This window comes from Colletotrichum lupini, chromosome 4 (genome assembly GCF_023278565.1).
Source record: "Colletotrichum lupini chromosome 4, complete sequence".
NCBI lineage: Eukaryota > Fungi > Ascomycota > Sordariomycetes > Glomerellales > Glomerellaceae > Colletotrichum > Colletotrichum lupini.
Window position 1 is genome coordinate 2791851 of NC_064677.1, and position 26778 is coordinate 2818628.

At 54.8% G+C, this 26778-nt stretch overlaps 6 protein-coding genes across 6 annotated transcripts; 3 read left to right on the top strand and 3 right to left on the bottom strand.

The window, feature by feature from the left end:
- Positions 1–16: 16 nt before the first annotated feature.
- CLUP02_07974 (variant SH3 domain-containing protein) lies at positions 17–5665 on the bottom strand (the record flags this gene model as incomplete). The annotated part of the gene is made up of 5 exons (XM_049286966.1): positions 17–120; positions 206–277; positions 443–986; positions 1716–5522; positions 5591–5665. 5 exons carry the CDS (start codon positions 5663–5665, stop codon positions 17–19), a joined length of 4602 nt encoding a protein of 1533 aa, XP_049144109.1.
- An 893-nt stretch (positions 5666–6558) lies between these two features.
- CLUP02_07975 (uncharacterized protein) lies at positions 6559–6888 on the top strand (the record flags this gene model as incomplete). The annotated part of the gene is made up of 1 exon (XM_049286967.1): positions 6559–6888. The coding sequence occupies one exon, from the start codon at positions 6559–6561 to the stop codon at positions 6886–6888; it is 330 nt and encodes a 109-aa protein (XP_049144110.1).
- A 1265-nt stretch (positions 6889–8153) lies between these two features.
- Positions 8154–10232, top strand: CLUP02_07976 (uncharacterized protein; the record flags this gene model as incomplete). The annotated part of the gene is made up of 4 exons (XM_049286968.1): positions 8154–8226; positions 8285–8352; positions 8420–8587; positions 8643–10232. The coding sequence occupies 4 exons, from the start codon at positions 8154–8156 to the stop codon at positions 10230–10232; spliced, it is 1899 nt and encodes a 632-aa protein (XP_049144111.1).
- Positions 10233–10755: 523 nt separating this feature from the next.
- CLUP02_07977 (uncharacterized protein) lies at positions 10756–12529 on the bottom strand (the record flags this gene model as incomplete). Its single annotated transcript, XM_049286969.1, has 6 exons — positions 10756–10934; positions 11093–11392; positions 11465–11635; positions 11698–11871; positions 12167–12359; positions 12458–12529. The coding sequence occupies 6 exons, from the start codon at positions 12527–12529 to the stop codon at positions 10756–10758; spliced, it is 1089 nt and encodes a 362-aa protein (XP_049144112.1).
- Positions 12530–13141: 612 nt separating this feature from the next.
- On the top strand, positions 13142–16425 carry CLUP02_07978 (Sec8 exocyst complex component specific domain-containing protein; the record flags this gene model as incomplete). Its single annotated transcript, XM_049286970.1, has 2 exons — positions 13142–15714; positions 15777–16425. The coding sequence occupies 2 exons, from the start codon at positions 13142–13144 to the stop codon at positions 16423–16425; spliced, it is 3222 nt and encodes a 1073-aa protein (XP_049144113.1).
- A 480-nt stretch (positions 16426–16905) lies between these two features.
- Positions 16906–26700, bottom strand: CLUP02_07979 (uncharacterized protein; the record flags this gene model as incomplete). Its single annotated transcript, XM_049286971.1, has 29 exons — positions 16906–18260; positions 18334–18442; positions 18501–18647; positions 18742–18807; positions 18878–18904; positions 19032–19100; positions 19160–19926; positions 19981–21058; positions 21113–21585; positions 21660–21901; positions 21972–21989; positions 22083–22129; positions 22188–22285; positions 22423–22474; positions 22533–22603; positions 22669–22747; positions 22826–23086; positions 23186–23241; positions 23296–23694; positions 23747–24095; positions 24145–24228; positions 24285–24457; positions 24517–24594; positions 24650–24880; positions 24914–25408; positions 25479–25669; positions 25775–26128; positions 26253–26578; positions 26671–26700. 29 exons carry the CDS (start codon positions 26698–26700, stop codon positions 16906–16908), a joined length of 7725 nt encoding a protein of 2574 aa, XP_049144114.1.
- Positions 26701–26778: the final 78 nt, after the last annotated feature.

Here is a 26778-nt window from a genome sequence, read left to right on the forward strand (position 1 = left end):
ACGCTGGGCATCGTGTTCAGAAGCCACGGGGCAGCTCCGGCTCGGCCTCGTACATCCAATTGTCGTCGGCGAGAGCCGAGACTTTGGCTCGTAAACTGGCTTTGACGGCTTCGAGGAGCTCTATTTCGTACAGGAGCCGGTTAGAAACCCCTTTTTCCTCCAATGAAGAGTTGGACACAGAAGTATCTCGCAAGGGGGGACTCACCTTCGGGCTGTTCACGGACGGCGGTATGGTTGACTTGATGCTGCTTCACAGCCTCTGCGAGCCGCTGCCGCTCTTCCATAAAAGCATTGTTAGCATTACATATAAAAAATCAATACCCCTTTCAAAGAACTAGAAAACAAAGAGAAAATTGAACAAGAACAAGAGCAAGAACCGTGAATAATCAAATCAAAACAAAAAAAAAAGGGGGGGGGGGGGAGGGAAGAAAATAAGTCTCACTCTTGCTCTCCTCCCGATCGTCCATCGCAGCAGCCTCATCAGCCTCGTCAAACACCAGCGTCGGCAGATCCCCGAGCTCAATCTCGCCGTGCTCGTCGCGCACCACAATCTCTGCGGGTCCCATGGCGGACGGCGGCCCGCCGTCAGAGAGGACATCGACATCGAGGCGGAGCGTCTCGCCGCCCCCGACATGACCGTTACCGTTGCCGTGAGCAGCAGCAGCAGTTGAAGAGCTCCCGCCTGGTCCCGCTCCTCCCATCGTCGCAGCAGCAGCAGTGGCAGATACAGATCCCGCGCCGACAGTAGAGGCCATGGGTTGCCCCATCGTTCCCGTCGTCGTAGTCCCCGTCGCTCGCCTCGTAAGTCCCTGGAACAAATTCCGTCGGACCGCTCGTCGCGGGGCGCCGGGCGGTGGTGGTGGTACGGCTCTCGAGGGCCTGTCTGCCATCTTTCTCCCTCGCCTGCTTTTCCGTCTCTTGTTGGAATAGTATGCTGTAACGGCGATAAAGAGTCGCTGATCTCCGATCCTCCTTCCTTGTTTTTTCTGATACTTCCTCTCAGTTATAAAACGTGTAGTTGCCAAGGCAGGATAGGAAGCGTCTTCCTGCTGTTACAACTCAAGGATCTCAATTCGTAAAATAAGACAAGGATGTTGGATGTTGAAGCTTCTCAAAAAAGGGGGATTGAATATTGAGTCGGCAGGTATGGGGCTCGTAATGTGTAAGCGCAGGTCGCCCCTCTGTTTACATTTGGAGGGTGAGGTCGTCCAGGCACCGCAATGCAGTGAGGTAGTTATCGATAAGGGGCAGTGCGGATTACCAAGAATACAGGCAAACACAGTGCCTCATGTAGCACCTACCTCATCACCTCACCGAGCTCACTTCGCACCTCACTTACACGGTCAAAACATCGCGACCTGGAACAACCAAATTGAACATCATTTACTTCATTGACTGCATTTTCGCGTAAGCTTTTTATGTTACAGAACCATCCTAGCCTGGACATGCATGATTCCCATTATGTATCGTACATTAGAAAAACTCCCACAGCCGTGACGAAGACCTCCAACCGATCGATACCCAGTTCCCAAATACACACAAAAAGAAGAAGATAAGAAAAAACCGGTAGAAAAGAAAACGCCGAGATATGCATACCCCGAGCCCACCCAGTCATAACCGCTCAAGTCCCTTTTTTCGACATTGCCTTCGCGCATTTCAAATCAAACAAAAGACAAACGACGCAGTGAATCGCGGCATGATCATCCCACACATACCCACTCGGCAAAGACGCACCAGCGGGCGGTGCGGTCTGCCAATACCAGCCCCCTCCACACTCCCTTCTCAGAACACTTGATGATGGTCTCCCACGTCCCACCATCACTGAGATCCTCTTCAGCCCCTCTACTGCCGACACTGACTCCTCTGCGCTCCTCTTTCCTTATAAGACGGAGAATTTTGCCGCCAGGAGTCTGAATCGCCAACTTGGCTGGCTTCTTCCCACCGGCAGCTGCTGAACTGAGGTTCGAGCCGCTGGCGCTGGAGGCGGTCATACTCATGGCAGAGCTCGGTCTTATAAAGGGGATTGGGCTTGCGCCTCCAGGATTGGATGACGGTGTCATCACCGAGCCGACCGCGCCCGCAGAGCTGGGATGCTGCCGAATTGCGAAAACAAAAGTGTTGTTCAAAGCCAGACGTTGACATTGAGGCTGAACAACGTAGATATCGTGACGCTGTGCATGAGGCGTCGGGTGCCGCGTCACAAACTCGTACGGAGGGTTCTCGCCCGTATGAATGATGGGCAGCGCGAATGCCACTGGATGAGGAATGTCTTTGATGCTATGCATCAGACCACGCTTGCCGGCATAAATCTTCAAGACTCCCTGGCCCTCATCACCAGGCAGCAAAGCCTTGACGGTGTATCGTTTGGTGCCGTTGAACCACTCCGCTTGAGCCAGCGCTCTCTTTTTCACAACTTCGCCGCTCTCGAATACGTCACCATCGACATCTCTGGTGTAGCCGCGGACTTCGACTTCAGCAGCAATCTCGACGTCAGGTGGAGCGTTGAACTTGACATGTACCATCTCCAGATCCTCGATGCGAGTTGCTGCCGTATTGTAATCGACCATCTCGAGCGTGTTCTTGAAGAAGGGAGGGCAGGCGCAAGGCAAGTTGAGGAGAACTTCATGAGCCTGTGGCGGGCACATGTGTTGTTGAGTGTGGTGTTCAGGGATATGTGTCCAGCAGAGCTCTGTCGGCCGCGTGAGGAACCACCAAAAGTCCGCGGCGCTGTTGCTAGCACTCGAGTAGAGATGCCGCCTGGGATATGAAGGGCTGGCCATGCAGCAGTCAATCATTCGCCAGTCGTTGTCGACCAGAACCGCATTCCACCAGTGATTCGCCCGAGGCATGATATTGTGCTCTGGAATCTCGCCGGGCGTCTTGAGGTACCCGCGGATGACCTCGCACTGGATACCAACGGCGGAGCACATTTCGTACACAATGACCGCATACTCTTCGGCACTCGCTCGCTTTGACTGCAGTACCCTCCGAGTGTCTACTTCGCCTTCAAAGTCCTCTTCCCAGACAAGCTTCTCGGATACCCAAGTAAAAATTGCCCGCAGTCTCTGGACGTCGCTGCGGTATGGTCGACATACATAGGTTGTTGCCAAGCTCTGTGCTGTCGTCGTTGGTGGAAAGCTAGCCACAAACCTCGAGTTCTTGTCCACCTGGGTGAGATTTATTGATTGGTAGTCGATGGGGTCCTCCACAGGCTGACCGTCGGCGCCCTCGTCACCCTCCATGCCTTCGTACAACTCATCGACTGGGTTCAACGCAGGGTAGTCGAGCATTTGGCAGCGGTCTTTCCGCTCGTTCCTCTCGTTCTTACTCAGAGAGTTGGATCGATTGACGTCTCTGCGGACCTGAACCCAGTCCACTCCGCTTGCAAGGCCCATTTCCCTGGCTGCTTCCCTACCGAAGCCAGTGCTACCCAAGTTGGTCAAGTTGGATACGCTAGCACCAGCTTGAGCGGCAACATTGGGCATGGAGCGAGCAAAAGGCGACGATCTGGGCGAGTCGGCACCCATGGCAATACTACTGCGCCCGGATGCCACCCCGGTCTTGGCTGTGTCGAGGAGCTTCTTGAAGATGTTCCTCTTTGGGGGTTTTGGGGTGACGAGGCCTCCAAGGCCAGCATCTTCATGAAAGCCAGCTTGCGACTTTGGCCGAGATGCTTCTGAGGCGTGACTGCTGTGATATGTAACCCCGGTGAATGGGGTTTCTGGGCGCTCGATATCAGCATCACGCATGCCCAGGGCACTCTGGGCCCGCTTCTGGGTTTTGCGAGCGAAGCTGCCAGCGCTCGTTGCGCTAATAGCGCCGGCTGACGACCCACTCATCAAACTCCTGTCGCTGCTTTGCGTCGTCGAACTCTGATTGCCTGAGGAGGCGCTGGTAGAGTTGGTCTTCGTCGTAAACGTCCTGTTCAGGACGTTGCGGCCAATGTCGTAAGCCGACTTGCGCCCGCGAAGCTTCCTCTCCTCCGGTCCACCCATCGAAGACTTGGGTCTCTCGTATAACTGGCCTTTGGGGGGTGGCTTCGGTGCCTCATCCTCAAGGTCAGCCATACTTGCGCTATGTTGATGCATTTTTTTGAGACGACTTTCCATACGTTCGACGTAGTTACTCAGTTGAGGTAGCTGCTCTTTATCCTCCCGATGTCCGTTATGATAGGATTGGTCTCGTGACGATCCGCCGCTCCAGGTTTCGTACCCTTCGTCCTGTTGTGCTATGCCCATGGATGTCTGTGGTCTTTGGTAAGTGTTCTTTCTCCTAGCGCGGTCATTCACCATATCAAACGACTCGGGCGACCACGGATCCAGTGGCGGCTCTGGTGTCGGATCTCGAGGCATTCCCAGTGCGTCCAGCTGCTCGATCACGCCATCCATTGCCTCTCGCAAAGGCGAGGGAGTCATATGGCTTGCTGATGGCGAAGGTGGAGCTGGGGAGTGATGCCGCTGAGTCTGTATCGGCGATGGCCGATGAGCTTGGTATGAAAGATGAGAGCCGTGCCTGTCCAGAGGAGGATGGCGGTTATCATATGAGGCGCTCGAGTCCTGCCGCACGACATCGAATCGCTTGTCAAAGGAGTTACCCGACCCATGTCGACTGGAAGTAAAGCGGTTGTCGAATGAGCCATGCGAGTCCTGACGAGAGCTATCGTGCCTGCTGTCGTAGGATATGCTTTGCTTGTGCCGTGAAGCCGCTACATGTCGGTGCGGAGGTGGGGCCGGGGGTGGAGGAGAATCCACCTTTTCTCGTGTGGGAGGACGGTAAGGCTTATAGCTGACTGAGGGAGCCGGTGACGGGCCTCTTGAGTGGAAGTTGTGAGATGGCGGTATGGGAGACGGGCCCCTTTCCGTGTTGTAAGAGTTCTGTCTTGATCCGTGGCCGTGGCCATAGTCGGGGACGGGCGTTCTTTCTCTAGGGGGTATTGGTGTTCTCTCCCTTGGAACGGGTGTTCTTCCTCTTGGCACAGGAGTCCTTCCTCTCGGCATGTACTGCTGTTGCGCGCCATCGTTGAACGAGTTACCCCGCGATACGTAACCGGTTGGGGCTGGCGACGTGTATGCTCGCATTCTAGTCGAGGCGGTTTCATTGAAAGAGTTCTCTCTCGAAAGGAAGGCTTCCGGGGCCGGTGACCGGTCTCTTCTGGTCTGCTCCTCCATTGCACTGTGAATCGACTCTCCAGAGTGCCCTCTAGGCCTCGGATTTGGGTTCGTCCGGTACACCTCGGGCTGTTTCGCAGCGGTGTAGTGCGGTGCTTTGGAATAGGCCTCGAAAGGCTTTCGGAAAGTCCTCGACTTTTGAGGTGTGCTTGGACTCGGTGTGTTCTCTGCCGGGAGAGGGCTGGCTGACCTCGTCGTTGGTCTAAAGTTCGCGGGGAGGACCTCGACGAAATTGGAGGGAAACACTCCCACAGTCCTTCTGTCGCGCCATAGTCTTCCTGTCCACCATGAACCATCTCCAGCGTTAAGACATTCGATCAAATCACCCTCGATGAAGCCGAGATCTCGTTTAGACTGCGGGAAGTCAAGTCAGTACTTTGAAAGCCAGTCCTCTCATCGAGGCTCGAATAGCTGCAACAAACCTCTCCGCCCCAAGAGTAGACGGCTCTGCACCAGCACGGGAACCGTGTCGGTAGAGATTGCGGTGCAGGCACCATGTTGAAGATTCGGCAAATGCACCTGCAATCGGGAAGGCTGCTGGTAGGAATGGGAGTGTTTGCGTGTTGATGTCGAGTGCCTCAGTGGCTGTTGGCGGAGCGTGGCACTCGGCTCACGCAGTGACAAGTTGATTTGACGCGATTGTGTAAGTTGCAATGAGGTATCGTGACGGTCATGCAAAGGCGTGGACGCGCGCAAAGGCTGGTGGCAAGGAATGATGACAAGATCGAGCTCCCGCAGCGAAGCGAGAGGCAAGCGAGAGAGAGAATTCAGGGCTCGTGGGAATTTTTTTGCAAGCCTCTGGGAGTTTGTTGTTGAGGAATGCAGGTGAGGCTCGCGTGCACGGCGACAATGACCTTGTTTGAGTGGGTAAAGGCAGTTGGTAAATGCGCGAGGTGGGCGTGGGCATGGGAGTTGACGTCGGGTGTGGTGTGGGAGATGGTCAATGTTGGCGGAACAAAGTACAAGTCGGGTGGAAAGTCGATCTGTCGGACACGACTTCCAAGAAGGGGATGCGGTGAATGTCAGCGAAGCCGGGGGTGCGGACCCGGGGCAACCAACAAACAGAGGGGCTCGTTGGCGGGGGGACGTCGGGAGTCTCCAGAGGGGAGTCTAAACACTGGCAACTGGACGCAGTAAGGTAAGGTACCTTGTGTACCTGTAAATCAGGGCCTAGGCTTACCTTACCTTACACAATACAATAGGTATGTACTTGCCGTAAGTCAGGGCAAGCTTGTAACGGGTTGCGACCTCCTGTGCGGCTGGCGCATCTCCACCGGCGACTAGTGGGACCCTCTCAGTGCCTCCTTGGCGCGGCGCTAAGCCTGGCATGGCACATCTGAGACCCCTGGACCTTGGAGAAGTCTTGGAAATCTTTCGGTCACCGCCTGCGATGCCGAAAGGACCACTGACCAAGTATTTCGCACCTTTCAGAGCACTTGGATTCGGTACCTTGAGGCTTGAGGTGGGCAGAGACCCCGTCATCTTTCCCACTATTAACCTTCTCTTCAGCTTGCCTGATCCAAGTCGTGTTATCGCCCAGCTGCCCACGGAGTATTACGTCGCAGATACACAGATGCGTGGAGACTGGACTAAGGTAGATTCTCCCTTGCAGTACGTATCACTCGTTGAGATACGACTATCCATATACTGCGTAAGCCTGCACATTGTCTTGGCCAGCTTCGGCAAGGGAGAGAGGAATCCAACCCCGGCCAGCTTTTAAGAGAGTCGGTAAAAAAAAAAAGGCTTGTCTCCTAGCAGCAAACCTGGGAGGACCTGGGATGACAGCAAAAACGAGAGACGAGAATGAGGCGTGAGTGAGGATGTTCTCTGTAGAAAAGCAGGGGCACTCGTAGGCACGTCGTTTTAGTGCGATGAACAACGCAGCGCCGTCTCATGGGGAGGCCCTGCATACCTTAGCTTAGCACCATCGCACACCAAACACATTGTCTGGCGCCGACTCACTTGCCGTTGGCAACCAGAAATCTGCAAGGCAACGCAGCTAACGTTTGGCGCGTCGAATAAGGTCGCACGAAACTTGGATGGCAAGACAGACTGACGGGCGACAAGAAAGTCTGCAAGCCGGATCAAGGCCAGATCAAGGTCACGCTCGCAATCCTTCCATCTCTCTGGCATGCAAACGACGCAAGCACTCACACGACAGCTATCAGTGAGCACACCTCTTTCTAATCACGTAGCACACTTTGCATTCTCGCCCTCGCCCGTTGTATCCGTACGTCTCTTTCTCTCACTCCATCTCTCATGCATATCAAGGAAGCACTAAACACCAACCACTCCCACATCTTATTCTCCTCCTCCGCTTTCTTTCTTGTTCGCGATTCTCACGATGCTTCAGAAACAGCGGCTCTCGACCGATCTCTCTTCGCTTGCTTTTTTCGTCGCAAGATCGGCTGACTCGCCCCGGTTCATAGTACACTACAAAGTACCCCCCCTGGTGCTAAATTGCGGTTCCCCGGAGCTCCCCCAGCTATACCAAAACGGAAGAAAGTAAACAAAGGGCCCGAGCTTTGCGACGAAGCACCGTCCAACGCCCAACTCGACACTCGACCACGGCACCACAGTCCCACGGCCAAAGTGGGAGACCAAGGGGGAAAAAAAGACCACTTTCACCTTGGACCAGGCCCTGGACTCCCGCTCGAGAAGCGAACAAGCGAACAAGCCCGCCCGCTACCGCCGCTGTCCCAAGCAACCAGACTGCTGTCGATCCGCTTGCTTTATTAAACCCAATTGCTTTTGGTCCGCCCTAAATACACAAGCCAGGCCGTCCTGACTGACACACGACAGCCCGTTCCCTGGATACCCATTTCTTCTCTCGAAACTCTCCTAGCATACTGTCGCTTCGCCTGCGCAACTCTCTTCTCGAAATCCCTCGGTCTAGGACTCCCGGGTCGACCGTCGCCAGCTCCTCCCTCCCTCCCACTCCATCTTTGCTGCAAGGAATTCTGTTGAGCGAACAAAAACGATTCAATGACGTCCAAATCGGCCGCGATGGCCGACGAGGGTGTCGCCGAACACTATCAAGTTCTGGAGGAGCTCGGTCGTAAGTCTTGCCATTGTCTACGTCCTTTTGGAAACAATTGCGCTGACATGATGTCCAGGTGGAAGTTTCGGTGTCGTTTACAAAGCCATTGAAAAGGCCACTGGCGAGACGGTCGCCATCAAACATGTAAGTCGACGCATCGCATCTTCGACCTGGTGTACTACGAACAACAGACTAACAAAGGCCTGCGCAGATCGACCTCGAGTCAAGCGAAGATGACATTCAAGAGATCCAAGGCGAGATCGCTGTGCTGAGTACATGCGCGAGTTCCTTCGTCACGCAATACAAAGGCAGTTTCCTGCGCGGCCACAAGCTCTGGATCGTCATGGAATATCTTGGTGGTGGTTCATGTCTCGACTTGGTATGTCACTTGGCGCAATAAGTTTGCCGGAGTCCGGCTAGCTAACATTCCTCAGCTCAAACCCGCCAATTTTGCCGAGGTCCACATCGCCATCATCTGTCGAGAGCTTCTTCGTGGCCTCGAATACCTCCACGCCGAGGGCAAAATCCACAGAGATATCAAGGCTGCCAATGTTCTCTTGTCCGAGGCAGGAAAAGTCAAGCTGGCCGATTTCGGCGTCGCCGCTCAATTGACCAATATCAAGTCCCAGCGGAACACCTTCGTCGGCACTCCTTTTTGGATGGCCCCCGAAGTCATCCAACAGGATGGCTATGGTTTCAAGGCAGACATCTGGTCTCTCGGAATCACTGCCATGGAGATGGCCAACGGCGAACCTCCCCTGGCGCACATTCATCCGATGAAAGTTTTGTTCCACATCCCAAAGAACTCTCCTCCACGACTGGAGAACAACTTCAGCAAGGACTTTAGGGATTTTGTTGCACAGTGCTTGGTCAAGGACTCCGATCGCAGGCCTTCGGCTAAAGATCTCCTCCGTCACCGATTCATTAGATCGGCGGGCAAAGTTGAGGCTCTTCAGGAGCTGATTGCGCGCAAGCAGATGTGGGATGCGAACCAGAACCGGAGGTCCCATCCCACCTTTTACCAAGAGACCCTGCATACCATGTCTTCCAGGGACGACACGGACGAATGGGTGTTTGACACGGTCAAGTCAGTGGCGCCAAAGCGGCCGAATGGTCATGCACGGAAGCCTTCCTACTTTGCGGCAGAGGAGGCCATGCGCCGGCTCGACCCCAAGGACGCGCCGCTCGGCCCTTCGTCACCCGCTCCCGGGACAGTTCGCCGGTCGACTGTGCGTCGCCAGCCCTCGAGCCGCCAGAGTTCCGGCACACAGATCCAAACAAACGGCTCGCCTCGCTCGACCGTTGCTCGACGGCCTTTACAACCAGACATGTCGTACGGTAACTCTGGGTCCTCCGTGCGGCTCTTCCGCCGGGTGCCCTCGGATGGCTCCGTCACCGCATGGGAGGACACTTCGCCTGAGGGTACTATGGGCAATGAGAACAAAGCACCGATGCGGGCAGCCGCGATTGATACCAATAGCAAAGAGGCGCTGCTTGGGCGGCGACTCTTTAACAGGGTCCTGGACCCTACCCTCGCCGAGCTCCACGCGCAGACGTCAGGCATGCAGAGGCGGGAGGCGCTTGCGAAGCTCACCGATGCCTTCGCGCTTTTGGACTCTGTTGATCCCGAGGGTGCCTACCACCTCATGCAGAACATGATGACAGCTGTCTCCCAGGATCCCAAGCTGAACCAGGCCTTGATGCCCCAGCAATCGGTCAAGATTCCGTCGGATGGCACTCCCCAAGGAACGGTTATCATCAGGAGCGCCGCTCCCACGCCATCAAGCAGCCCGACCAAGCTGATGATGGCAGCAAACAACCCACACCTCAAGAGCCATAGGAGGCGCAATGGGTCGATTGCGACACCCGAATCTGCCGAGAAGGAACGTAGCGAGAAGACGGCCGTGGAAGCCAAGTATCCCGGTCGCCCTCCCCGGCCCGGTATGGAACACTGCAAGCAGCTATCGGACGTGCTTTACGGCCGGTGGACGGAGGGCTTGAGAATCAGATGGCCAGCGGTCTAGCTCCGATCTCTGTTTGGCGGTCATCTGAAGGATATGGGTAAAGATTGACACAACATTGTTATTCACGAGAAACATGCTGTATGATGAGAAGTGTATGAACACGTCGCAGCATACCGGGTTGGACAGCACACACAAAAAGCATTGGGAGAGAGTTTTCATTTCAGCTTTTGGCAGATTGGAGAGTTACCACTGAGGGTTAGGCTTGGTTTTCATTTTCTATCCGGATGGAAGACGCTGATGATGGGACTGACTTTTTTCCGTTGATGATCTTACTTTCACGACGGGATGAGTGTCTACACGCGGCCGATTCGGGTTTTCATGTTCGCTCTTCTGCTTCGCATTGGGTTTGGCGTTTTTTGGTGTCTTTATTTGGTAGTAGTTAGATACCTCCTAGGTAGCGTTAAGATTGCGTTTTTTCAACAATGAAGAGGCATTGGTTGCGGTATGATTCATGTTCCCGTTTGCGTGGAGATTGTGTGTAAAACATCGTGATTGATATTTGAATTAGCCGATAAGTAGTAACCTATGGCTCCTCCGCCAATGGGACATTCTTCATGGAGAGCTTTATCCTCCAGTTGATGAAGTCGTCCGTCAAGAGCTCCCCGTGCCCGGCCTCGTCGACTTTGAAGACTTCAATGGTGGGCTCGCCCGCCCGCCTGCGTATCCTCCACACGCCGTCATCGTTGATCGTCTGCCGAAGCCCTGCGACTGAGGGTTAGTGACGGCTTTATTCATACTCAAGCAGCTAATGTAGTAAAATTGGCACGGCAGAAGGTAGGTTTAGAGGAATTATGGAAAAAGGAAAGTAAGAGAGTTCGAGATGAGAAGGGAGTAAGGGGGCAAGGGAGGAGAGAACCCACAAACGAGAAACTCGGCGGCGAAGTTGACGCACATGTCGCCATTCCACGTCGCTTTCCCGCGGCGCAGGACGGTATCGGGTATCTTTTCAGTCTCAATCTCCTCGACGTCGGTGAGGGTGCCGTGGCGGTTGCGGAAGCCGACGATTATTTTGGGGACGCCCAGGAGGAAGGACTGGATCCAGAACTTCATGAGCTTGCGGTGGAAGTTGTCGACGTCGCGGTCGTCGCGGATGGCGAGGCTGGTCTTGAGCTCGACCCAGTTTGTGGGGGCGCCCTGCTTTTGGGGCTTCGAGTCCCAGACTTTGGAAAGGGTAGCGTAATGTCAATAGGTGATGATGATAAGCTGAGTGGGCGAGATGAGGGACGACGTACCGGCGTCGACTTCGCCGCCTATGCAGATTACGGTTTGTCCTATACCAGTCCTGACTACGGAGCAGTATTGGGCCTTGTTGTTCACCACCTCGACGTCTCTGTTCTCGATGTATTCTCTGGGCGTTTCGCCCCAGGTGTTGGGGAGCGTGGCCAACGTCTCGAACTTGTATCCTGGGTTTCCTATCAGCATACTTCATCTCCCTGGCAGAGGAAGAAGAGAGGCTCTGGTATACCCCAGAACTGCATCACTTCGGGCGGGATCGGTCCCCGTCTCTGCTGTGCGTTTTGCTGCTTCTGAGACGCCACTTTGTACTCGTGATTCTCTTCAATGTAACTATTCCACTTGTCAGTCTGGCCGGAAGGGATAGAATCGTCACGACGTTGCTGTGCTTGCCGTACATGCAGTCCTGATTTATGTTTTGGTCAGCTCAATTGTTTGTATGCGGAACTTATGGGAGTGTGTTCATGCGCACTTGGTACAGCGTTGCGTTCATTTCAAAGCTAGCTGTGCTGTCAGCCCCCAATCGTTTGAGTGAATCTGCAATGGTGGATGCAAGACTAACCCATCACGATCCTCAAAGGGCGATGCCATGATCTGTTTTTCTCTTGGTTAGTTGAGCCTGGGACAGGGATAGCAGGAGTAACTTCATGCCTTGGTCATCATGCCACGCCATGTCACGATTTGGGCGTCGATTTTTTGACCCGTCTCCTCCTCGTGAGCCTTGATCGTCTTGAGAAGAGCTGTTAGGTGCTCGGGCTGAGAGTCGTCGTGCTTGATAAAGGTATCATAGCCTTTGGATAGGTCGGCGCCGAGGGTAGGTGGGTAGTAGTATCTCAATGAAGAGTCGCCTAGATGGAACTCATGGTTATCGTCATATGAGAAGCAAGCAAACTCCTGATCTGTGTTAGTCAAAATGTGTCAAGTTATTTCATTGATACGTGAGACTTATGTTGACGAGATGTCCACCGGAACAAGAAACCCGGGATGCATACCTTTGGTCGTTTGACCGGCTGGCTTGCGGCATAGAAACGCCCAATAGGCTGGATGGGAAATTGTTCCGACATGACGGCTGATGATGCAGCGTAGCACTTGGATCCGAATTTCAGAAGGCGTCGTGTTATTCCAGCAGGCATCCCATTGTTCAGGAGTCGGTGTGAGTAACGGGCTCGGTCGGCAGCCCCGGTCTCAAGCTTCGGTGTCGGGAGTTGAGAAAGGAGCGTCTGCGGCGCAACGGCGCGTCGAGACGGCAGGGCGGGTCAATTGGCATGGAGTCCGTCCGGGGTTGGTGGAGAACTGATGTCGACCGCTGAAGCGAACCACTGATAGCCCTGGGTGACATCCAAACATCGCTGAAACATGCATGCGGACGGCTGGGCTAGAGCCATCCGGCACCCCTAGCTGCAGCGGGACGCCAGCACCTTCCAGGTTGACAAGCCAGCTCCGTCCACTTCAACCACGAATACAACTTCATCAACTTGGAATCCTCACCCCCCTTCGCCCGGTCACCAACAGATTGACAGCACGATTGACTCGAGAATAAGCGCCGCATCTCTCCTCCGAGCCGATCATCGCTTCCTACCGATACTTGTCGGTCCTCACTGCCTGACGACCCCTCGTTCGCGATGCGATTCCCCTCCCTACCGACCTAATTCGCTATACATACCTGCTTCCGCACCATGTCCAATCGGTACGGCGGTGGCGGCGGCTACCGCAACGGCAACGGATATGGCAACTTTGGCAGGCAAGAAGAGGATTACGATCCATACGGGAATGGATATTCAGGCAGCGATAGAGGAGGCGGCGGTGACCGATACGCCGTGGGATCACCGCCAGCGATGAACCCCCGATCACCACCTACACTTCGAAGCGGCGGCCCACCGCCAGTCCGCAGCCGCGAGCGCATCCAGGAGACGAACGCGGAAAGACAGATTGGCCAGGTCCTTGAGCGCGTCAAGGTGGAGTGGCCGGCAATGTGCCAGACCGACTGCGTGCCCGTCCAGCTCGCCCTCCAGCTCCTCGACACCAGCTCCGTAGGCCGCGCGCACGACTACAACCAGTTCCGACAGACGCACGACTATCTGCAAAATTCCCTCAAAGGCATCGTCCACGAGCACCACCAGGGCTTCAACAGTTCGATCGGAACGTTCCACAAGATCCAGGGGAGCATCCAGGCCTCGCAGAAGAGGGTGCGCACGCTCAAGGACTCCCTGCTGACGTCCAAGGTGAGCCTCTGCACGTCGGACCCGGACCTTAAGAAGCTCTCGGCCACATCTCAGGCTTACGATGAGCTGCTCACCACGCTTAACGAGCTGGAGGAGCTGCGTCTGGTGCCGGATCAACTAGAAGCCCGCATCTCCGAGAAGCGCTTCCTAAGCGCAGTCGAGGTCTTGCAGAATGCTCTGCGCAAACTGAGGAAACCAGAGCTGGACGATATTGGTGCTCTGAGCGATCTGAGGGGCTACCTTGCCAATCAGGATACAGCACTCATGGACATCTTGGTTGAGGAGCTTCATGAGCACCTGTACCTCAAGTCGCCGTATTGTCAAGAGCGGTGGCAGAACCTCGCCAAGACTCAAGGCGCTCTCAAGGAGGGCAATTACGAATCAATCACCATTGCTCCTTTCCACCAGGTCTTGGACGCCATGGATTTCGAAGCATCGGCGACTGAAGATCCGGCCAAAAACCCGGAGGCTGACACCTTCTCATACGTGTCACTGCTCGTGGAGTCCCTTAACAAATTGGGAAGATTAGAGACGGCTGTTGACACCCTCAAGCAGAGACTACCTGTCGAGCTGTTTACCATTGTGAATGAGACACTTAACGAGGTCGACCAACGGCATCCTAGCTCATTACGCGGCGGCTCGACCAACTCTCAGGGACTGCACATCTACGGCAGTCGAGAGACCCAAATGAGAGCAGATGTCATTTACGATCTCCTGTGGACGCTTTTTGGCAAGTTTGAGGCTATTGCTGAGGGTCACCGCGTGTTCCACGAGGCGATCAAGGCCCTCATCCGACGAGAAGGCGCTGGAAACAACAGCGCCCTGTTGGGTAGCTTCAAGGAGCTTTGGAATCTCTACCAGAACGAGATTCGTTCTTTGCTGCACAACTACGTCACCACGGACGCCGACGTGTACCAGTTTAGTACATCACCAAAGCTTGGGACCAATGCCAATGGCAAAAAGGATGTCGCTAGAGAGCACCTATTCAAGTTTTCTGAGGGCGACCCCAAAGCTGTTGATATGACGACTGAATACGAGGCTCTTGAGAGCATTATCCGATCTGCCGTTCCCGGCTTGACCGACACTTCTCGGAAGGCCGGGGCTGACAAGAAGCGACCAGTACCCGAGGGCAGCACTAAGAGAGGAGGAGGCGCTACAGGTTGGGAGAACAAGCAGACAACTGGTACATACAAGTCTCTGGTCGAGCCCAGCGTCTTCAACATGAGCTTGCTCCTCCCTCCTACTCTTGTCTTCCTTCAGCGTCTCAAGATGATTGTACCACCGGGCTCAGATCTTGCCACCAGCACATTGACGTCCTTCTTGGATAACTTCCTGGTCAACGTCTTCCAGCCTCAGCTGGATGAGACTCTCGGAAAGTTGAGTGATACCATCTTTGGCGAAGCTGATACATTTTTACAAGACCAGGAATGGACTCAAGTTGCCAGACGCCCCGTCTTCAAGGGCACGACAGCTTTCTTTGCCATTGTCACAGCTTTCTGCCGCATGCTGGGCACCATCCCACACGATCAGGCTTTGAGCACGCTCATCATTACCCAGATGATGAGATACTACGACCGTGCTTTTGGATGGTACAAGTCCCTTGTGAGTAAAACTCAGGCGCAACCAGACAAACCCACAAAGCTACGCATGTCCGCAGCGATGGCTCTAGAGGAGGGCGATGTCCAAGAAACTATCAAGCAACTGTGGACATCGGACACACTGGAGCGCGAACTTCTCGAGAAGGAAGTCGGTTTGCTCATTGTTCAGACCAATGAGAAGCGCATGGAGATGGCCGACATCATCCAAGACAAAGACACCATCTCTTCTCTTTGTCTTTTATATACCAGCATGAAGTGGCTTGCAGTCAAGATCTCAGGTCTGCGTCACATTACTCGCAACGAATCCGACTCTTCCCGCCCAAACATGAACCGAGGCTCGAGCAAGCGGTGGACGCTCATGAACGACCCCAACAAGGCGACAAACGAAGATGGACCTGTGTGTCTGCCAATGACGCAGGAGACCGTCCAGTAAGTTTTCTTCTCTTCTTGAAGTCCCCATGCCATTCTTGCCTTGCTAACACAAATACCAGGGCTTTCGATGGAATCGTCTCGTCGTTTGAAGAACTTGCCGGCACCGCGCTCTTGACCCTCCACATGGAGATTCGATGCGAAATTATCTACTCCCTCCGCACTGCCCTGTCCACCGACACGGCCCCCTATCTTCTCGACCAGGAAGTTACGGAGCCTGATCCGCAAATCCTCAATCTCAACTCGGACCTCGTCCTCTACGATGAGACCATTGCGCGGTACCTTCGCGCCAAGGAAACGGCCTTCATCCGCACCGGTCTGGGCTTGCTCATCAACGACTACCTAGTCACCAACGCTGCCTTTGTCTCGCCCATGAACGCAAAGGGATGCGGCCGCATGCAGCTCAACATCTTGGTCCTGCAGCAGAACCTCAAGAACGTGGAGGAGGGCGTCGACCTCGCGCGCGCGTCAAATTACTTTGCCCTCTTTGACAAGGGACCCGACGCTATTGTCGAAAAGGCCAGCGAAGATAAGGACAAGGACGAGCACGCGGACCCGTCTGACACATTTAGCTACGAAGAGCTGAGGACGCTGCTGGAACTGTGCTTCAGCGAGCAGCTGTCCAACCCCGAGCGGGGGATCGCCAGCGCCGCCAAGAGGCAGATGGCGGATAAGATGCTTGGGCTTAGCGAGCACATGTGGCAGACTTAGAAGACGGGGAGAGAAGTGGTCTTTTTTTTTCATGGCTGATGATGTGTAGTTGATTCGATCACGGCTGGCTGGCTATGATTTAACTCTACTTGCACTTTGCGAGGCGTTCAGGAGAGGTAGAGAAACAGAGAAAGAGGGTTACTGACATCATCTGGACTTGCCCTATCATGTGGTTTCGGTCCTACTGCTTGGCTACGACACACACACCAGAGTTGTCGTTTCCGATTCATCACCGAAATCTGGGAGAAATGACACCCTGCAAGTCTTTATGAAATTTTGGGGGGGTATTATTCTTGTAGTCTATAGCTTTTTCAATGCCAGCAAACTTTTCCCAACCACATGTACACGAAAACACAGGCACACAATTCGTAATTCTTCCGCATCCACCTTTTCTCGTCCTTCCATCTCTCTCATACATTTCACCCATACATCCCGCCACTCAGACTCGCAGCACCCCAGCACCATCCATCACCAATCCTCTCACGAAGAAGCAACGAGATCTCTCCCCCTGTTGATCTGCACCTTCTTGTCCTCGCCACCGCTGACCAGACCCCACGTCTGGTCCCACGCGAGGCCAAACACCTTGACGCCCTCGCCGCCGGCGGGCGCCTTCTTGCCCTTGAGCCACTCCCGACCGATGGAGTAGACGGCCTCGCTGACGCTGCCGCCGCCCTCGTCCTTTGTCGCGGGCCGCACGCTCCGCAGATCCCAGATCTTGACGGTGCCGTCGTGCGACGCCGACGCCAGGCTGTAGTCGTTGTCCGGGGAGGGCGCGAGCGCCGAGACCATGTTGGCGTGGCCGCGGAGGGTGAGGACCGAGGTGGCGGACGCCGAGGCGCGGGGGTCGAGGAGGGTGACGTGGCGGGCCGAGGAGCCGGCGGCCACGAGGGAGGAGTTGCGCGGCATGGGCGCGAGGCAGAGGAGCGGGTGGAGGGTGGTGAGGGTGGAGACGACGGAGGCGGTGGTGAGGTCGAGGGTGCGGAGGGTGTGGTCCGCCGATACGGAGTAGGCGACGGTGGCGTCGGTGGGGTGGAAGGCGGCGCCCGTGACGGAGGCGTCGGCGGCGTGGGCCTGGATCATGGCCAGGGCGCCCTTTTGCGGGACGGTGACGGACGAGTTGGAGAGCTTGGCGCGCTTGACGCTGCTGGCGTGGGTGGCGGGGATGTCGTCGGCGTCGACGTCCGGGCTGCCCTTTTTCGAGGCCAGCCAGAGGCCGACGCGGCCGTCGGCGGAGGCGGTGAGCATCTTCTTGGAGGCGCCGTGGACGGCGAGCGAGTTGATCATCTTCTTGTGGCCGTGGAGCTCGAGCGTGGGCTTGAGCTCGCCCGAGAAGCGGTCGGCCGACTCGGCGTACTTCCAGACGACGACCTTCTGGTCCAGGCCGACGGAGGCGATCTGCGTCGACGAGAGGAATTTGGCGTCCGTCAGGAGCTTGGCGTGGCCACCGGCGCGGGCCGAGGGGGAGGTCGCGAGGCACTGGCCGGAGCCGTCCCAGATGCGGACGAGGCCGTCGTAGCCGGCGGAGAGGATGCGGTCTTGGCCGTGGGCGAGGGCGTCGCCGGACCAGCGGCCCGCGGCCGAGGTGGCGGAGAGTACGTCGACGGCGGCGACCCAGTCGTCGTGCTCAAAGGATGCCTCGTAGACGGGGGGCAGCAGACTGCGGACGTACTGCAACGTGAGCGTCGTCTCGAAGGAGAGGCCATTCTCCTTGAGGTATTCTTCGATCGTGGTTCGTAGGTAGGTTCCGTTGACGAGGAAGTCGAGAGGCACGGGGGAGGAGGTGTTGAGCATGGACTCGGAGTTCAATATCCTTGAGAGGCCATATCGCTTGATGTCTATAGATGAGTTGTACAAGGTCAGAGTCTGTGGGAAGCCAGTAGGTTGGAATATCCGGTCGGGCATGCATACCTGCGGGCACAATCAACTGCCTCTTGCTCTCGTCCAACTGCAAATCCTCATGCGTTGTCGTGAAGTTCACCTTCACCTGGGCCACTGAGGACTCCATTGCGAAGAGGGTCTGAAATCTTTCTTGTTGCGATTGGCTCAAAGCTTCCGAGTGAGAATCGAAATTGAACCTGATATTCGTAAATACCGGACAGTTTGGTTGCTTTATACCCTGTGATAAAGTAATAGTCCGAGGGCAGCGAGAGTGGCTTCGATTGGTTTCCCGTATGTTGGAGTTCGGTGGTTGATAGACGGGGCATTTCCAATTTTTTTTTTTCCTGTCCCCAAGCTTGATGTCAGCCTTGCAGGAGACTTCCACCCCGCCGAGCTAGGCATATCCAATCATGGCTCCAGCGCAAAAAAGGGACCAACGCTAGGGCCAGCAGGCTGAACAATGCCCCGCATCCGCTGACTTCCGCACAGGGGCTTGAGGACGTACTCAGTATCAAGTCACAAGGGACCGACTTACTACCCTGCGCAACGGGCTTGTCCGCTATCACAATCAAACACAAGTTGGACCGATGACGTTAATGGCCTTTTCCGCTGTCCAGGTCACTCATTCGGCTACTGAAACCACCATTGTATACTAAATTGCTTAGGAAAGAATCTGTGCCTGTTTTGAGCTACCTTGTCGAGATCGGAATCCTTGATCTCATATCCACCAGGGCTTTCGCCTGGTCCATTGCCAACCCATGAACCATTTTCAAGTAATCATACATACTGAAGGCACGCTGCCTGAAAAACGAAGGACAACGCCCGTCGTGTCAGTATCAGCCAGGCTGACTCAGACGGCGTTGTCAAGAGCAACTTGCTCCTTGCTCGCCTCTAAAATGAAGGCCTCCTCAATGGCGGACCTCCGGCGGAACACCCTTAGCCAACGCTCACCCCAGCGGCGAAGCAGGGCATCGCGTTGACCGGCTCCGTCCATCTCCTCCATCATCTCGTCCTTGCTGCCTGAAGCCCAGCTAACTAGCGCATCCTCCATCGCTTTGAAGAGATCGCGCATCGCCTTGGTGTCTCTCTCCTTCAAATCCTCGTCGGCCTCGGCCTCCTTGGTCAGAAGTTGTCTGACGCGGCCAGTCACCTTGGACACGGTACCAAACACCAGCTCAAAGACGTGAGGCTGCGCCAAAGAATCGCCCGAAGATTGTCCTTGCACGTGGCTGCCTCCGGAGAGAGCCCACTCAATGACCGAAATGGGCAAAAGGATCGAGTAGTTCAAAAGCTTTTCGACGATGGAAATGGCAACACCGGGTTGCGCCGCCCAGTACGACATGACTGCAGTAATGATTTGGGACTTAGCCGCCTCGGATGCCGCGCCAACGTCGAGCAGACGATCCTTGGTGCGCTCAATGCACGCGAGTACGTGACTGAGCGACTTGGACCCGACCCAGCACACGGCTGTGACAAAGACATCGGTGCTCGTCACCAAAGGATCCAGACTGCGCTCTATCGCAAGTGAGTGGATCCGTTCGATAATCGGCTGGAACTCTTCGTCAGGTGCTTTGCGTCTCAGCAGAGCAGCGATCTCGCGACCCTCTGCAGAAAAGGGCGTACCTATCGTATCTGTCAGTCTACTAAACTTCTCGCTAATCGCAGCTCGTCACTTACTCTCATCACTAAACTTGAAGTCTGGAACATCCTTTTCCTTCTCGGGCCCAATCAGTGATTGGTATGGCTCGGGCAGTGTGCCCTTGATACGTTGAGCGAAACTGAGCCGGATCTCCTTGTCGAGAGCGCCAATAATGAATGCCTTCTGAGGGTGAAGGTCAGGCAGATACACGTCATCAACCCACTCCGTCCACTTCCAGGTGAAGCCAAAGTTGCTCAAGTGATGCGAGAACCAGTCAACAAACCTCTGAGAGAGCTCCAGGTCGATTCGGCTAGAGTTGCGGTACATGTGCCGGATTGCTCGACCCAAGCTGGGAGCAATTGCCGCAGGCGCAATCTTGCAGGCCTCGGTCAGGACTGAGTGGTAGTAAACAAGCTTGTGTTCCGGAAGTGGAAGCTGGAAGAGTTGTGAAAACACGGCATCTACAGCTACATCCTCGGGCTTCCACGTTGAGCGGCCAGTTTCGACGTCCCGAAGTCTGTCAAAGGGGGTTGCACGCTTGACGAAAGTTGAGTCTGAGAAGTAGCAATCTAGGTCAATAAGATACCGCGCAGTAACGTTGCGGTTGAAGTCGAGAATGTTAATCGTATCAACCAGGCCATCTCTGACCAGCGACGCGGCAATATCCGTGACAGGCGGGACAGACTCGACGTCCTGAGTGCTATAAACCGAATAGTAGACTTCAGGGAATAGCGGTCTTGATCCAGCGACAATCTTCTCGGGTACTGTGATGGTGGGGAGGGTATGCTTTGTAGCATTATCCAGCTTCTCTTGTGCTTCGATCTCCTCTAGGGGCAGCTTCCAGGGCCTAGGCAGGCAAGATAGCTCCCAGCCGTTGGCCGCTTCATGCTGCAGTTGCTTTTGTAGCATGCCGATGAAGCTCATGGACCCGGTAGGCTGGTCTTGCTTCTCGGCGAGGTACGGATCGATCAGAACTTGCAGGGCGTGAGGCTCCGAGGCAATGATTTCGGTCTTGTCCATCAGGTCGGCGGCTTTTTGGAGCCACTGATCGGGCGTTGCTGACATGATGTACGGAATCGTGAGAAGAATAATCTTCACAAGCTCGGTGCCAATGGTCTACTAGGATGTTAGCAACTTGGGTAAACATAGCGAAGGACAAAGGATATCTACGTCATCAGAGCTCGCGGTTTGCAAGTCTACCGCTCGGCCAAATAGCTCCTCGAGGACGGGGAAAATTCCCTCGCCATCCAAAGAGCTTTGTAGGCACGCAAGCAACTTGAGATAGAGCTTCACATCTCTCCATTCACCCGCTTGGATCTTCTCTTGAGTCGCGACGCTCAGCTTGGTGAGAACCTCATCCACAATCTCGGGCTTCAGCGTGTTCACGAGAAGAACCACACCAGCGACGAACGGTGTCTTGAGCGGTTGCTCTAGCGAAAGCTGTAAGACGAGACTGACGAAGCTCTCGCGGAGTTCGGCGTCCTCTGCGTTTTCGGCGACGACGTGCGCGATGCCTTGGACCTCTTCATGCCAGCGTCGCAGCGGGGATTCGGCGAGAGAGAGGAGCTGTCTTCGCACTCTCACAGGAAGGGGCGCAGTATCGATCCTTCGTCGCGACTGTCGGTGATCGTTATCGTCGTCGTCTGTCGTAGCCAGAGTCAGTTGGCGAGATTGCGCTGAAACAGAGACAAGGTGCACAATGGGGAGAAAGGCTCACCTCGATACCTTCTCTTCCTGTTGTTGTAGCCTCCACCGCCGCCACCGCCACCATGATAACGTCTTCTCTCGTAGTCGCCCATATCAACCAGCTGCGTATTTGATGATTGGGCAAGGTTAGATATGGTGATGGTGTGTGTGAGAAGGCCAATTGGTAAACCGGGGACGAGATCTTTCAGTTGCACGTAGCCTCGAGGCAGGATCCATCGAAAAGTGACGGAGGAAAGACGCGAGCTTCCCCTGCTAGCAACTGTGAGTTCAGGTACTAAGGCAGGTGCGTGTCCATTGGCCCCAGTGAGCCCCTGCCTGCCACCAGACGTTGCGTTTTGGCCTGAGGCAGAACCACACAGATACAGGACACACCCAGGTTCCCGCTAGAGCCATAGCTAGGTACCTCACTCGTATCCTCACGTTGTGTGAATACCTCTCTGTACACCCGACCTCGCTAAATGGTCTCTTGGCTTCAAGTTTCTACTTTCGGCGGTCGAGAATAATACATCATCACATGCAAACAAGTGTGAAACAATACCAGCCATGAGCCCAGAATGAAGAATAGAGTCGATTGCCTGACAGTTGTTCTGCTAGGCCACTCCGAGCCAAATTCATAATAGCAGCCTTTCCCAATGTCTGAGCAAAGTAGCCAGTCCCGACCCTTTTAATTGACCTCCTTGGCTCGCCGTCGTTGCGTTGCCATAAATAAACAGAGAAAGCTAAAATCTTTTCCTCGGAATCATGCCTAATACCAATCCAGACCTACCGCCCACGTCTCCCAACCAACAGGAGAGGGCATCCCGACTCCAGAGCTTCCTCCTTTCTCTACCAGCAACCATGAGATGATTTAACCCCACAATCGTACGTAGTATCTTCCCTGCACTCCCGAGTTCTGATAATTGAGGAAGTCTTGCCAGACCATACTGAGTGACGAGAAGACGAAGAAAGGTGAGGCTGAGCCGTCCAGACAATCGTTTGCCAAAGCGTCCTGAAGCGTTTTCGATAATAAGGTGAAGAACAAATTGAAAGCCATTCAGAATCCTGTATCGTGATATAGTCCAGAATGGCCTCTTTCGCAATACGCAGCAATACAGCCTCCTATGAAAAGGTGGTCATGTATTGCGGAATCCGTAGGCGTACCCCAATAGCCCAGTTCTTGCCGTGCCTCCTCTACACTGTAGTGGAAGGGCTGACACTTGACGAAGCACAAGATACCTCGCAAATCCTCGCCAGTAAGCCTTTGCGCTTTGAGCATTCGATGCAGTCCAGCTTCAAGTCGTCATCGCACGTGTAACATCTCATCGTCATTTGGTCCATCGTCCGGTCGAGGCCGATGCCCCTACATTTCATGCAAGAACTCCATCTCGGTGTGCGCTGGTCGAACGATAGGCTTGCAGCCGAGATAAGTCGGGAACGATCCACGAGTGCGCTGAGTTCCTGGACAAGTCTTCGGCTGGCTCAATCCAATTTGGCCATCATGTCGGCCTTTGGGATCGGAGTAAAGTTGTCAATGTCCAATCCTCTTCCTGCGAGTACGGGCTTGATGTGCGCGGGCACCAACTGGTGGTTCAGGTTCGGGGCAATCGATAGTTCTAGCAAAGTTGTCAGAAATTACGAAGCGGACGTAATCGGAGTAGAATACTGACCATGTCGAGTGAAGTCGAAAAGAGGTGGCAGATCCCGAATCTCGCCGCTTTGATGACGAGAGTCGGGCAATCTCGTGCTCGGGTCTCTCAGCTCATCAAAGAAAGGATGAACCATGGCTTCCACAGCCGCTTGTCTCTCGGTAGGGGTGTACTCAAGAAGGCGCGCGATCAAGTCGATAGCGTTCGCATCTGCCTTCCTAAAGACCTTAGCGAAGGGGTGCGGCTTGATCTGTGGGAATTTGTGTTCCATGTAGTTAGGGTTCATGGTGCGAATCTGCTCTCGTGTTGGAGTGCCCAGGACCTTGATGATCTCGACTAATTGATCAATGCCTGACTCTCCAGGGAAGAGGGGTTGTCCGAGCATCAGTTCTGCCATAACACAACCGGTAGACCATACATCTGTCATAAAATGTTAGCATTAGGGGTTCGCCGACGGTATCAATTAGCTCACCAATCTTGGTAGTGTAGTTTGTGGCACCAAAAATCAGTTCTGGTGCACGGTAGTATCGAGAGCAGATATACGACACATTTGGCTCGTTCTCGACCAAGATCTTGGCGCTACCGAAATCGCAAAGCTTCAAGATGCCTGAAGTAGGATCAAGGAGAAGGTTTTGAGGCTTGATATCACGATGGCAAATGCCTTGAGAATGGATGTAGGCGAGAGCGCGGAAGAGCTGGTAGATGTAAAGCTTAACCTCGAGAATGGGCATTGTCGTCTTCATCTTGTTGAAGAAACGGGACGCACGGTAAACGGTCTCGGGAACGAACTCCTGGACAAGGTTGAGATACACCTCATCTTTCTGTGTCGTGTCAGCTTATATTCGGGTTCGGGCATAGGACAATGCTTACGCGTTCGCCGTTGGAGTAGTAAAACGCCTTCAGCTGTACGATGTTGGGATGCCGGACAATCCGCATGATCTGCAGTTCTCGGTTCTTTGGACAAGTCAGCATGCCATAGCAAAACATGATCGGTAGATATTATGGCGAACCTTGAACCTCTTGTCCTGGAGGACACGCTTGATAGCCGCATCTTCTCCTGAAGGCGAGAGCTTGGTCTGGAAGACGACACCAAAAGAGCCGTTGCCAACAATCTTGCATTGCGTGTACTGGAGATCTCTTGTCTCTCCAGTGATCCCGTCCTGGACCTTTTCGCGAATAACCTCTGGCAGTCACGTTAGTATGGCCATGGAAGGAATTGGTTTCCAGCTGGCTGTAGCTTACCTCCCATTCTGAGAGTGTTGAAGGCGGCGGGGCGGTTCTGCGCCATGGCTCGGAAGGTGTTGTCAGCACGGCAAAGCCCTGCTATTGTTGGCCGAAGTTGGGCAAGTTGAGATCGAGAGGAGTGAGGGGTAACGGATCCGAGACTCGAAGGCGGGCCGTGATGGGCAGCGGAGGACGAGAACTATGCTTCGCTGGCGTGGGATTCGTGCAAGGGTGATTGCACGAGAGTGAAGTAGGGAGCCGACGAACCAATCGCTTGCTTCGAGAGCCAAAGAAATGGATGCAGGTGTGGTCGCGAGGCAGGTTGTAATTGAGAGCGGCGCCGGTAGCGGATTCGCGTCGGGGATCGGTTCAGTCTCGCCCGCTAAGGGAATTTTGGATTTGTGTCAAAGTCGACGTTGAGCAATCTCCGGGGGGCTGATGATTTGGTTGATTAGCAGCCCGTCTGGCAGTGTAAGATTCGAACAAGTCGGTGGTGATTGATAGGTTGACGATGGAGCAGGGTATGGAGCGTGTTGTGCGACGAGCAGTGATGAGCGAGGATGACGGACGGACGGTCGAGGGGTGCGGGGTGGGGAGGTATTTTGACAGGGAGAGGGAGGAAATGGCAGGGCAGGGGAATATGAATGATGGCGACGATGCAAGGCGAATGGTGGCAAGGCGAGGAGCAGAAGAAGCGGAAGTATTGGAAGAGGTGAGGTAGCAGCCAGCGGAGGAAGAGGAGGGCAGAGCAAGCCAGGACAGGACAGGTTTAGGACGTGGAAGACAGACAAGACAGAGAGGATAAGAGGGGGTGGGCAGTGTTGTGTGTATATGCGCTGCGCTATGCATGCAGTACGCAGTGAGGTGATTTTTCGCTCAGGCAGAGGGGAAAATGCCAGGTACGTGCAGGCTGGTAGTGCGAGCGAAGCAGCTACCTTACCTAGAAACACCTTGGGCGGAAACTAAGGTCACCACCACACAGCAAAGACCACTTCTCTCGCGTGTAGGTGAGCTGCTAATGACGGGCCGAGAAACAGGGAAAGATTCGGCGGGTTGCGGTCCAGCGTTGTGGAAGCGAGTGGTGAAGAAGGAGGAAGTGGACTGGGAAGGGGGAATGTGGTGATGACGGCACAGTACGTCGCTGAGGGGCAGGGCAGGCGGATCAAGCAAGCTCAAGGATAGTGATGATGGTGTTGTTTCTGCCTCATGGGACACGAAGTGAGAGGAATTGGATGGAGGAGGGCTAGCTAGAGGGAGAAAGGCAAGAATTACTTACAATGACTGGAAATTGTCGACGAAGGCGGGATTGTAGGAAGACAAGAAAGATGGTAGAATGAACCTTTCTCCTCTCGTGGTGCTCTCAGAGTAGTTGCGGCCGGCGGCTACAGGCAAGGTGCGTTGAAAGAGAAAGAAATGGAGCAGAGGCGATGACTGCCTGGGGGAGCTTTGGTTTGCTGGGGTGGGTGGTGGTCTGCGGGTGCGGGTGCGGTTGCGGTGCGGGTGGGCAGACGGGAGACAGTGCTTCTTCGGGCGGCGAAGAAGGATCGTGAGATTTGGAACCGAAGTGGTTTCGAGGACAGATGGGTGTAATGGCTGGTGGCTGATGGAGGGGAGCTTTGCGTTGAGGTATCTGTATGTTGGAGACGACGAAAGTCGAGGCGAAATGCCAGTTGAAGGTGAGAAGAGGAAGAGCAATGCACGGGGGGGTGAGAGGTTTGGTGAAGTTCAGGTTTGGTGAAGTTCAGGTTAGGTACCCAAGAGGTGGGAGGAGGAGGATGTTGTCACGCCGTTTAGAGAAACGCGAGGTGGGTTGGTTGGTGGGAAGGAGTGGTCGGTGGTGGAGACGTGGATTGAAGTAGGCAAGGTAAGGTAAGGTAAGGTATCCGTGAGGTACGAGGGAAGGCACGCCTGGCACGCCTGGCACGGCAGGGGAGAGGTAGGGAGGTACTTCGAAAGAGGGGCAGCAGCCCGCAGCCCGCAGCCCGGGGTGGATTGTGCGTCTTGGTCTTGCTCTGTGGTCTTTTGCCTTTTGGGCTTGAGGCCTCGCGGACCACACGGCAGGGCAGACTAGCGCGCGCAGCTGGACGAGGAATGACGGAGTGCGTCCCAAGTCCAGTCACTGGGACAAGGGGGGTGGCCTAGGTACCTACCTTACTTAGGTACTGACCTTACCTGAGCCTTGGGGTGCTGAAGTATGTACATCTCAGTACGGCACGAGGGGGAGGGGATATCAATGAAATAAAGATAAAATAAAAATGCATCAGAAAATGCATACCTAGG